The sequence below is a fragment of the Camelus ferus genome, chromosome 6 (genome assembly GCF_009834535.1).
Source record: "Camelus ferus isolate YT-003-E chromosome 6, BCGSAC_Cfer_1.0, whole genome shotgun sequence".
In the NCBI taxonomy this organism is placed as follows: domain Eukaryota; kingdom Metazoa; phylum Chordata; class Mammalia; order Artiodactyla; family Camelidae; genus Camelus; species Camelus ferus.
The window spans coordinates 41,159,621-41,171,959 of record NC_045701.1 but is presented as its reverse complement, the minus strand read 5'-3'; the positions used below and the strand labels follow the sequence as shown (position 1 = coordinate 41,171,959).

The 12,339-nt window shown below is 40.6% G+C and overlaps 2 protein-coding genes across 9 annotated transcripts in view; one reads left to right on the top strand and one right to left on the bottom strand.

Moving 5' to 3' along the window:
- The window catches only part of RALGAPA1 (Ral GTPase activating protein catalytic subunit alpha 1), a 204,608-nt gene extending 196,608 nt beyond the window's left edge, over nucleotides 1-8,000 (top strand). For all 8 annotated transcript variants that reach the window (XM_032481878.1, XM_032481880.1, XM_032481881.1 and 5 more), the window contains one exon: nucleotides 6,639-8,000. In XM_032481878.1, coding sequence (XP_032337769.1) covers nucleotides 6,639-6,787 — 149 coding nt within the window. In that variant the 3' untranslated portion in view covers nucleotides 6,788-8,000. The remainder of the gene's footprint in view (nucleotides 1-6,638) is intronic.
- Nucleotides 8,001-8,986: 986 nt separating this feature from the next.
- INSM2 (INSM transcriptional repressor 2) lies at nucleotides 8,987-12,065 on the bottom strand. The gene has a single exon (XM_032481887.1). The coding sequence runs from the start codon at nucleotides 11,861-11,863 to the stop codon at nucleotides 10,196-10,198; it is 1,668 nt and encodes a 555-aa protein (XP_032337778.1). The 5' UTR covers nucleotides 11,864-12,065; the 3' UTR covers nucleotides 8,987-10,195.
- Between the last annotated feature and the right edge of the window lie 274 nt (nucleotides 12,066-12,339).

Here is a 12,339-nt window from a genome sequence, read left to right as displayed (position 1 = left end):
AAAGATAAAAAGTTTTATCAGTGGTTTTCAATTCAACACAATAATATAAAAATGAAATATTTACTCCTTTATGGTAACAAAAACATTATGATATCTGAAGAATGATTTTTTTCCCCAATCATCTCAAATTTTTATTTTCTTGTCATAAGCCACCCCATACATATAGAACTCCCTTTAAAGTTTGAAGTCAAAGTGGAGAGAGAAGACATGAAATAGGACATACTTAATAGTCATGTGGAGCTGACTTACAGTTTGTAAAAATTTCATAATGGAATGAAGATTTTTAGGTTTATTTTTACTTTTTAACGTAAGGATAAAATTTATATGCATTCAAAACTGCAGTTGTGGTGGGAGGTTATAGCTCAGTGGTAGAACACATGCTTAGCATGCATGAGGTCCTGGGTTCAATCCCCAGTACCTCCGTTAAAAAAAGTTTTTTTTTAATAAAAATTTTTTTTAAAACCTGCAATTGAGAATCAACTTTAGATATCCTGTGCATACCCCATGTATATAAAATAATATTAATCAATACTAATGCAATAATTTGAAATTAAGTTTTAAAGGAATACCAGTATGATAACCATTTAAAGGATATGATCTATTCTTTCTAATCAAACCTATAATATAATTCTATTCAGTGGAGTAGTGGAAAAATACTATTTTTTAAGTTTACTTAACTTGGCTCAAGATTATTTAAAACTTACTTCCTGGTTAACAGTAATGCACCAACTGTGATGACATTGAAATTCAAAAGGGAATTTTTCTAGATAATTTTTAGTATTACTTAAATAGATAATGAAAAACATTTTTGGTGTATCATAGTTGATCCATAAATTTCTTAACTGTATTTTCTCAGAATGGACTCTGTCTGTGACAGTAGACTGATACTTAAGGGAATTTATTTTTATCCCTAAGGTCATTGCGGGAGATATTGTGATGTCACAGTTTGTTGATCTTCCATAACTACATTAAAATATTATTAGATTTTTTCATGTCCTTTATTTTTAAAAAAAAATTACAGGAAAAAATCCTTTTATCTTTGTCAGCCGTGTGTGTGGAAAATATCAAAAGTTTTGCAGTGACCTTCTTTTTTAACTTTTTTTATATTCATGAGCCCCTGTCCTCTTGACTCTATACTTTAAAATAAAATTGCTCCCCTTCTTGGCCAGATTATATTGGTAGGGTAAAATCTAGATATTTTCCCATAGTGCCACAATGTCTTTCCAAATCTTTTTTTTTTTAAATAAAAGAAACCCTAGAATGCCTACAACAAGAAACAGAATCATGTTTTACCAAAAGTGCACAGTAAATATTAATTATCTGTCTCATTAAATATACACCCATAGCTTTTTCAAGTATTATATCTTTTTCAATATCATCAGCCCTAAATATTTTTGAATGCCTATTGTGTAAGCATATCTACAATTACCTCTAACATTCTGTTATTTTAATTGAGCTAGTAGATACCTCCCTCTGGATTTGTTTTTCTATGAATTAAGTTAGAAATTTTAGTACTTCGAAAACTAAAGGGTTGATTGGTATTTGATTCTATATATGAATATATTCGTGTGTGTGTGTGTATACACATATACAGTTGACCCTTGCATAACATGGGTTTGAACTGCACAGGTCCACTTATACATGCAGTTTTTTCAGTAGTAAATATTACAGTACTACACAGTCTGATGTTGGTTGAATCTGTGGATGCGGAACTATGGATGTAGGGGAACCAGAGCATCTATAGGGAGGAACTGCACGTATGGAGGCTGACCGTAAGTTACAAGCACATTATGCAGAGGGTTGGCACTCCTAACCCCTCATGTTTGAGGGTCAACTATATGCCACATAAATGTACATATATCTACCGATACATACCACTTTGTATAATTACCTTCAGGAAGCGTATAGGTTCCTATTTAAGTAAATATTATAAAAATTTAATAATGAGATTCAAATATTTCTATGCCATCAGATTAAGAGATAATCTAGAGTGCTTGTGGAAATGTAGAGTAGCATCTAATCTTCCTTCACTTTAACCTCAGTTTTGCTGTTAATTCACAAAATCTGTATTGCCACATGTAGATGGGATACTATTATGATTGTCAGACCCATGTCTTTGAAGCTGAATGGAATGAATCATCAAATTTAGCCGTTAAACTTTTCTCCTTTTCCCAGGCTTTGAAATGATCTGGAAGAAAATATTTTAGCTCTTCAGAAAATAGTTATTTTCTATATATCTTAAATGTTATTTCTAAGTGCCAATTTCCCTCAACTTAACAAAAGCTGTAAGTTTGTTTACTATGTTTTTAAAAACAAATTCCTAATCATATTTATTTGTCACTAGGTTAGCCTGAAATTAAAAGTAGCCAAATGTATTCTGTTTTCAGTGTTTCAGACTTTGAATTTGGCTTATATGTTGTTGACCAAGAAGCAAATAATATTAATCGTAAATAAAGTCCATTAACCTTTTGTGACATTAATTACTGGGTTCATTACCACTTAAAACATTAATTCAGATGTAAAATTTTTGTAATGAAAATAATAAAATAGTGCAATTACTGAATGCCAGGCTCTGTGCTAAGTACTATACATACATTCTGTCATTGAATCTTCATGGTAGTTCCATGAGATGAGGGGGTAAAAAAGCTTACCCAGAGTAAAGCCAGAGTCTGACATCAGAGTATATGATCTTAACTATTATACTCATTTATTCTAAATATTTTCAGTCCCTTCTTGAAATTGAGAGAGGAGAGAAACTGACCAACAGTCTGTCATATTTGCAAATTAGAAGTTGTTAGAAGTTTTTATTTTGAACGCTTTTTACTCTTCTACACGTTGAGAAAAAAATTTTTTAATTCCCTTATTTTTCATATCATTTTAAGGTTGCCATGAGAGGACTATGGGCTTTGGAATCAGACTGATCTGGACTTAAATACAAGTTCTACCATTTGTTATCTGCATGAACTCAAATATCATTAATCTATCCTATACCCACTTTTCCCATTTGTAAGCAGATAAAATATGACAGGCTTAAACTGATACGATCTAAGTCTGCAATAATAATAATTCTTGACTATCTTAATATGAAACCTCTTGTTTGCCTGTGTTTCTGTACTATTTTATTTTAAATTATGTGTTACTTCCTTTATGACATTCACTGGTTCATCCACACTAATCTTAATTATTCAACTCCTTTAACGATATTAAAGCAGTAAGATTATTTGGGTAATCTATCCTTTAATATAAAGTTGTATTTTAGATAAATTCTTTACTTTCCCCAAAACTAAACTTTAAATTATGTTGTGTTCTCCACATTTTAATAATTAAATTTTGTAAGTGGTCATTTGCTTCAAAAATATTTCTAGTTTCTGTCCCTTTTCTAATCCTCATCTGATCTGATTTCAAAGACTATTAATTTTTACTCATCATAGTGTTATTACACAGCTACACTTACCATGTACCTGCTGTGTGCCTGGATCTTTGCATATGTGGTCTTTCATCCCCCACAGCTACGCAAAGTAACTTGTATTGTCTCCATTTTATAAATAAGGAAACTGTCTTGGGTCAGTTTGCCCAACATCCAACATCTAATAGTATGATAAACTTGTCATTTAACCTAGGTCTGTCTAACCCATGCCCATGCTCTTTTTAACATATGACACTGCCTCTTAGTTCAGTATTAATTGGAGTTGCCTTCAAAATCCCAATATTTTTAAAGGCTATATTTAGTTAATCCAGTAACTTTAGCAGTTTTAAACTGGTCATGCCTGTCAGCAAGCACTGTAAACAAAGCCACAATAAATAACAATCTATTGAGTTCCCTTTCATAATCTTTGTAGATCCCCAAAGTCATAGTCATCATGTTATTTGTAATAATAGTTCATTGTAATCAATGTACAATACATGAAGCAATGTATTAAACCATCAAGATATACACAACAGTCTGTGTGAGTGCTGCAAGAACATTAGTAACAGATACAGTATGCAAAATATAGGGGCCCCTAGGTGCCTTTTAAACTTCATACTTGAGGATATAGTAATAATAGAAATAAATAAATCAGTATTTTTTATGACTCAGGAGATATAAATCAGTACTTAGGGAGAATAGGATAGGAAATGAAGTGTAGGTATGACTGTATTTTTTTACATCTAAAATTGAGATCCACCATAAATTATTTATAGAGTTTGGGTATGCCGAGTATGTGTCACAGATACCATTTGCTAAAACATGAGGACATACTGATAGCTGTATATCACACACACTTAAAAAGCCTGATTTGACTCTGTTGACTAAAAGAGGATTTTACCTTGAAGGCAGTAAGGGTGGCATCAAGGAATTGCTGTTTTTGTGGGAAATATTCTTTGAATTTGGCATACTCTAAAGCAGTGTTCTCTAATAAAACTTTCTATGATGATGGAACTGTCCAGTATGGTTGCCACTAACCACATGTGGCTGCTGAACACTTGAAATGTGTGAAATGTAGCCAGTGCACCGAGAAGCCAAAGTTTTATTTAATTAAATGTTAGTGGCTGTAGCCACCACGTTGGACAGCACAGCCCTAGCGATTTCATGACTGAGCGATTAGGATGACATGCCAGCAGCACAGTCAACAGTTTAAAAGGTAGATGTTTGTGGAACCGCTCATAGGCTTTTTTTTCTTCTCTTTTTTCCTACTTGAACTTGTTTTGTTAGTTGGTAAGTATATTTGAATTTACAAAGCATTTGTCCATTGTGAAACCTCATCACCCTAACACATTGCATGCCCAATTATATTTCATAATAAAAACCTGATTCTCTGCTCCTCTGTTAACACCTGTAAAATTCTGCACTGTGTCTCTCATATCTGTTACCTATCTTCTCTTTTGTTTTCTCATTTCTACTCGCTACTCCATTTCTTCATTCACAACAAAGAAAGAAATGCAGTGATAGTTCTCTTCCTCCCAAAACCTCCACTAGAAAACATTGGCCATCTCAAGGTAAACAGCCATGGGAAGGCCTCTCATGGTTGGCTGGGAATAATACGCATCACCAGAAAAGCATGAGCTACTGCTCTTCACCGCCCTTCTGCCATCCATCTGCAGTGCTTCCCTCAAAAGGGCCATGGATTCACATTCTCCTCTAGGTTTTCCAGTCTGAGTCCAGTATGAACCAGTTCAGAGCCTCAGGAAGAGTAAAGGTGAACAGAAATAAATTTCCTTCTCCTTGTATTTTGAAGGCCAACTTCATTTCAATTAGAAAAGAATGTTGGAGAAGTTACTTTGAAAAGGAGGACAATTTACCTGGATTGGGAGTAGTGGTAAAATATTTTTTCCTTGACAATGTATGTTTGTTCTTAAGTATAATTATAATATTTGGCCTTAAAAAACACTTTGAAGTGTTCTACAGAGATACATTCTTAATTTCCTAAGACATCTCAGTAGGGAGTTTACCCCTTACTGAACAGTGTTGTGTTTCCTTATAAATATCCATAACTTCAGTTTAGACACAAATATTTTATTATATGTAAATAGTAGTGTAAGTATGCCCAAGCCCGAAGTGTCTACAGTGAGGTGTAGTGAGGTGCTACAGTGGCTAACAATTATGCCAAAAGTTTTCCTGCAGAGTAAGGAGCTATATATAAGTGTAAGCCTATAACTTATATGATGTGTGTGTTTGTTTTTGACACACATAAAGATAATTTTCATATACATAAGCCCAAGAAAATCTGGATTAAAGTGCCTTAAAAATTTTTAAATTTTGTTACTCTGTTATATTTGCAGACTTTTTGTTTTTTGAAGGGTTTTTATTTTTAATGTAACTTCTTATTCATTTATGAAATATTTAACAGCCTGCAGTGTGCAAAGTTCTGTAGTACTGCTGTATATTAGAAAATTGTAACTCAGAAATAAAGTACAATGGTGAAGGGCTACTTTGTAAATGACATGAAGAATTTTCCAATTTGAACTTGTTTTGCTGCTTTAAAAATTTCTGTATCTGCTAATTCTACTGGTTAGTTACCTACTTGCTATGACTGGATAGTATAACTGCAAAGATTTAAGAAAACAAAAGCATTGCTTATGTCTTAGAAATTGAGACATTGCTGAGAGGTCAGTTTGTCTTTTTTGACTGACTTTCAGATCAGAGTTCTTGTCCTCCTCCTTTTCCCAGGAATTTATCTTACTCCTCCTTCAAAGCATATTTAAATAACTAGCATATATAATGGTCTCATGCTGCTAAGTTCCTTTTTGGAAAAATTTGGTGCAATTTTTTTTCAAGTTTGGGCAATGAAGGCCCTTTTCTTGATTATACCCTGTATCCTGCTTCTTAAGCCTTTTCGTGCATGCTAATGGTGCTTTGGATCCCTGTCTCAAAAGATTTTGCTTCCCATTGCTTTTTCCAGGGAGCTCTCTGGTTGGTACTGGCTCTGGAAATAGTGATTGGTGCTCTCTTGCTAATATGATGACATGAGCCACCAAATCACTGGGTTTTAAATAAAATATTAGTAGCCTGTTAAACAAGCAAGTTTTGGACTTGCTCTTTCCTCCCAAAAGGCTTCATTAAGGGTTGGGATCCATGCTGCAGATCAGTAGCAGAAGGTTATTTCTTATGGGACAAGAGGTTGGATGACCTGTACTCATGCTCCTGCTGTTTCCCACAGGCTCCTACCCAGAGATTCTACCCAGTGAAACTCCCACAGCAACGCAGGTAGACGGGGCTGACCTGGCCTCTCCAATGTCTCCTCGAACTAGCAAAAGCCGCATGTCCATGAAGCTGCGTCGTTCCTCTGGCTCAGCCAATAAATCCTAAGGAGACAGCAGCCCAGCAGTGATCAGCAGTAGCCATCTTAGCATGAACACGGTGTTAACCCTTTTAGGCTTCATGTTTGCCATAACATGCATGTTCTTTCCTGAACATTTATTTTAGAAAACACTGGATTTAAATAATTTGTAACTTAATATTTTAGATTTGGGTTGTTTATTTGGTTGGTTTTTCCCCCCCACACTCCAAGCTGCCATATGGGGGGGAGGGTGGAGTTTTATTCTGCACCCTTTACTTTCCCTAGATAATTATGTCTAAGTAGTTTTACTTTTAATTTCTTAATTAACTTTGAGCCAAAATATAATTGGACAGATAGTCTCATTATTTTATTTATCGTGCCCCATTGCAATTTTATGGCTCAGTAAATATATAACTTTTTAATACATGTACATCTTTCAATTTAAGCATTTGTAAAGTTATAGCAAAAGTTGCAGATCTGTTAATACACAGGATGTGTATGGATTATTTAAGTTATGAAAATAAAATACTTAAAAATAAGTGGTCTTTGAGCATCTCAAATTCCAGCTGAAATAATTTTAGCATTAACTTTTTCTTCCCAAAGCAATGTGTCATTTTTTAACTGTGCAGGTGATGCCATGACATATCCAATAACCAGAAAAATCACTGTGCTGAACTTTGATTCGTGTTTAGCTTCCAAATATTTTTCTGATGTTTTGCTTTTTAAATGGTATCACTGTTAAATGCCATTTCTACTTTTGAGATTGTGGCCCTTTATTATTGGCTACTGGATCCTGGTGTATCTATGTTCTTTCTTAAGTACCAAAAAGGGAGAAACTGCAGGAGAGAAAAAAACAAAAGGAAAAAACTTCTGATATAAATATGTTGCTTAAATTATGTACGTTATTTTAAAAGAAAAGGGAACATGACCCAGGAGTCTAAAATTAATCTAATACTGTTAATACTGAACTTGCAGGTGCAGGTTGGTATACATTCCACCCTCCCAAAGTATTTTCCTACAGTAGATAAGCTGCTCACATTTGCTCACATTTTGTTTTGAATGGGCATCTCCTAAGGAAATGTAGCATGACATTGGTACTAACTGCATGTGTAAATACATCATAGCGGCAAACTATAAAATATAAATTATGTATCGTCATTCATGTAGTATCTACAAATTTGTAACAGTGGAAAAAAGATGGTATTTAATAATACAATAAAAATATTCTTATCATTTCCTGTCCACGAGTGTTGATTTGTCTATATTTCTTTTGTCTTCTATGTTTTTCTTGTATATATTTTCAGACTTAATAAGCAGGGCTGTATTTAATGGAGAGGTATAAAGCATAAACCTAGAGTATCTTAGCTAATCATGAAAAATGAATTTTAATTCCCTTCTTAGGATACACCCCAACTTATTCCTCAGAGAACCTACCACAGTCATTAAAAACACAGGAAAGTTTATGCCATCATAAGGGCAGGCCAGGAACTTCACCCAATGTACTTGATTAAAGCATCAATTTAGCTCAGCCTCCTTCTTCTTTGATTTCTTAAACTTTACTTTGTTTTGTAATATATATTCAGGAGCAAAACTTTTTACAGACAGTTTCTAAAGCAAGCTTTCAGAGTTCCTGTGCACTTAAGTTTTGGGTTTTCTTATAAGTAAAAACAAATTCCTATAAAACTGTGTAGAAAATAAATTCCCATGAAAGCTTACGTAGAGGTCATAAACAAATGGATAGAGAGAATCCCTGGGAACAAGATTAAACAGTATAGACAGTTTCCCACAACCAAAGTGAAGAACTGCAGAAAGGAAAATTAAAGTACACATTTCCATAGTGCTTTCCTTTTTGAAAAATGAACAGCTAATGGATTGATAGGTAACAAAATGGAGTGAAAATACCAACTTGAAAATAGTGAATTTAATTAACACAGATAACATGATTTTATTCATCTGGATAACACTATTCACCTAGCCTTTTTTAAAAGAAAGTATTTAAAGTGTATTTTCTGTTGAGATTTTTGGGTGGGAAAGTATCTTTAATATTTAAAAGAACAGTACATATTCTCTGCCTTTTGGAGCTCATTCTGTGCAGCCATATTTCAAAAGAAGTTTTCCCATTGAATTTCTGCACCATTACATTCATTTACAAAATACAATTTCTCCTGTCTGTATTCCGTCTAAATGGGTCAGTGAGATTAAAAAGTAGGATACTGGCTTTGGGGAGACAAGAAATGTGGCTTTCAAAAATAGGCTGTGTTCAATGGGATTCTTAAAACAAACACAGAACACAACAGAGCACCGGCTATGAACATTTATTTGGTGGTAAGCATCTTACATATATGGGCTTATCTGTCAAGAAGTACTCAGCCAGTGTCCCAGACGCTAGCTATTAGGGCATAGGTACAGAATGTACACTGAATATGCTTACAGAAAGAAATTCAAAAACCAGTTGCTGCTGAAAAGAAAACACTGAATATTGAATGAATTGCCATTCAGTTCCATAGTGGATTAAAAGTATTAACATCTTCTTTAAGCTGAACGTAGTATCTTATATAATACATATTATGAGATTTACAACAGAAGCATTAAACAATTCGGATGAAACTACTAAAACAGTCAAACTTCAGGAAATGCATTTATATTCTCCAAAATATATTAAAGGTTTTAAGTATCTCTTCCTGAATACTGCTCACAGAATAGCTAAAAGTGAAAATTTGGGGGGAGTGTCAACTCCTTCCAGTAAAGAGGTGCTATTCCTCACCTCCAAACACTAACTGAAGAATGGACTAATACTTGTAATTGAGAAAACGAAAGTTTCCAGGGCGATTCCCCACATCCCTCAAAAGCCCCAACATCCTCTTACATTTCCTGCCCACAGACACAAGTCTTGTATTTCCGCCCCCACCACAGTGTAAGTTTGGCACCAATCACATAACTTTTAATTCACAGAATATACAATGCAAGATATCTGACCCTACTGAGACAGAGACTACATAGGCGCCTGCGATGGCAAGAGAAAAAAAGATTAAGGACTACCACTTTGGGTAGCTAGAATCCTTTGTAGACACTGAGACATGCACGCATTCACTGCGACTTTCCATAGGAATTACAAGTCATATAGTATTCGTTAGGATCTGCAGAGTTTGGTGAGGGTGGAGGGGGACGAAGGGTGGAATCCTATTTTCGCGGGGAAAGTGAGAAGGATTTAAAGCTGACGGTTCTTGACCGAGAAAGTTTATACCACATACATACCTGCTCTACAGAGATTTTACATTTCGCTGTCCGCTCCTCTGGCGGAATATTGACTACTGGGAGTTTTAGGAGAGAAAATGAAGGAAAGACAGTCAACTTGAAAGTTGAAAAAATCCCCACAGAGATTCCCATGATCTCTTTCCTCCAAGGCCAGCCTCACAATCTTCCTCGGCTCTTGGCCCTCAACAACCCGGCCGCAGTGGCATCTGCAGCAGCAGTACCTGCCGACTTTCTGAGGGGTGGCACTTATTGATGTGCCGGGTCAGCCCCGGGGAGCTAAAAAAAGTGGACGGGCAGTGCTTGCAAGAGAAAATTTGCTGCGCACTCGCGTCGGATGCCCCGCCTGGGCTCGGTGCTTCAGGGGGCGCCCCGGCCAGAGCGGGCAGGAGCAGCTCCTCGCGGACCGCATGCCACAGCCGGTGCTTGTCCCTGATGTCTGCCGACGGGAAATGCGCCCCGCACAGCGGGCAAGCGAAGGCGAGTGGGGCGCCGCGTTCGGCGCCAAAGCCCGGGGCCAGTGTGCCGGCCGAGCCCGCCTCGTGAGTGCCCAGGTGCTTGCGCAGATAGGCTTGGCGACGGAACTTTTTGTGGCAATATGGGCACACGAAGATCTCGGGGCCCCCAACACCACTGGCACTGCCCGGCCCAGGCACCCGGCGCCCCAATACCCCCTCCGTATAAGGGACTTGAGGCAGCGGTGGGTCGGGGTGGGACAACACCTGGAGGCCTTGATGCCGGGCACTGTCCTGGTGCTGCTCCGCTCTGGAGCTGTCCCCGGCCTGCAGGTGCTGATCCGCAGTTCGCTCTGCCCGGCTGTTCTCCTTACCCTCGGCCAGATAAGACGCAACAGCCCCAGTATCCTGGGAGCACGAGGCCGACGAAGGCAGCAGCTTCCCGTCGGCTGAGGAGACTGTGGCGGCATTTGCCGCCGCAGGACGGGGCTTGTGCCAGCGGCGATGTGAGGCGAGGTTCGCAGGGCAGCTGAAGACCTTGTCGCACTCAGGGCAGCGGTACTCGACGCGTACGATGCGGGAGCAGCGGTGTTGAGCTAGAGCGAAGGGGTCTGCGTACTGCTCCTTGCACAGCTGGCAGATGAATTCCCCCAGCGGTGTGCGGCTGCCCCCCAGGCCCTGGGACGGCGCTCCGGGCTCCTCCTCCTTGATCTTCAGGCCCAGGACAGGGGACGTGGTGACTTCATCGGCGAAGCTCAACTTCCTCATGGCCTTTGGCTTCTTCACTACCGCGGCGGAGGGTCCAGACGCGCAGCCGGGAGGTGCCTTGGCGCGGCGCTCGCCGCCGGCGGCCCGCTTCAGGCCGTGAAGGGTGGCCGAGAGGGGTGCAGGGTCCGGATGGAGCGCGGGCTCCGGGAACGGTGCCCGGAGCGGCAGCAAGAACTGCTCCCCCGAGGTCGGTGCGGCTGCTGGCGCCACCGAGCAGGAGAAAGCGGCCACGGCGGCGGCTCCCCCGGGAAAGGACTCAGCAGAGACAGGCGAGTTGAGACAGCGCTCGAGGAACGCCCGGCGTAGCTCCGCGCCGGCTGGCTTCGTGGGGCTGGGGCTGGGCCCGGGACCCTCCCTGACATCCGCCCTCCACCCCGCGCCTTTCCGCCCGCCCGCCCCTGGGCTCACCCTCGCTGCCTGACAGGATGACCCCGACAGTTCGTGGGCCACCTCCTCCTCCGGGGCGGGGGATGCCGCCTGCTCGGCACTGGGCTGGGGGGCACTGGAAGCCTCCTCGGGGAAGGGTGGCGCCCTGTGGGGCCCCAGCAAGGGGAAGACCCGCTCGGCTAGGCGCACTCGGTACGAGCCGCCTGTCCGTTTAGTTCGCTTTACCAGGAAGCCCCTAGGCATGGTGGAGTCGGAGCGGTCGGGGGCAAGGAGTAACGGGGGCGCCGCGGGGGCTGAGAGCGGGAGAGCACCGCAGCTATCCGAGCTTCGCCACGGCCGTCATGCGTCCGCCGCCTTTATAGCTGAGACGCGGGCCGGGGGACAGCCAGGTCGCCTTTGGGCCGGACTCGCCAATCAGGAGTGGGAGCGGGTACGGGGGCGGGGCTTTCGCGGGGCTGGGCTCGCAGGGGTCCCTGAGGCGGGCGGCGGTGCGGGCGGCTCCCCGGCCTGGACCCCGCGGCTGGCTTAGAGGCTGCCCGCAGCAGCCTCCCCACGCTGCCTGCCGGGCGAAGGCTCAAGAAGGTAAGGTCCGGAGTGTGAGCAAGCTCCGCACTGCCCGCCTCAGCCGCCTCCGGGAGGCCGTCTGGGGAGCCTGGCTAAGAGGCCACCTCAAAGCGCCCCCCTTGCGGGCGGGACCCTGCTGCCCAGCCCCGTGGGAG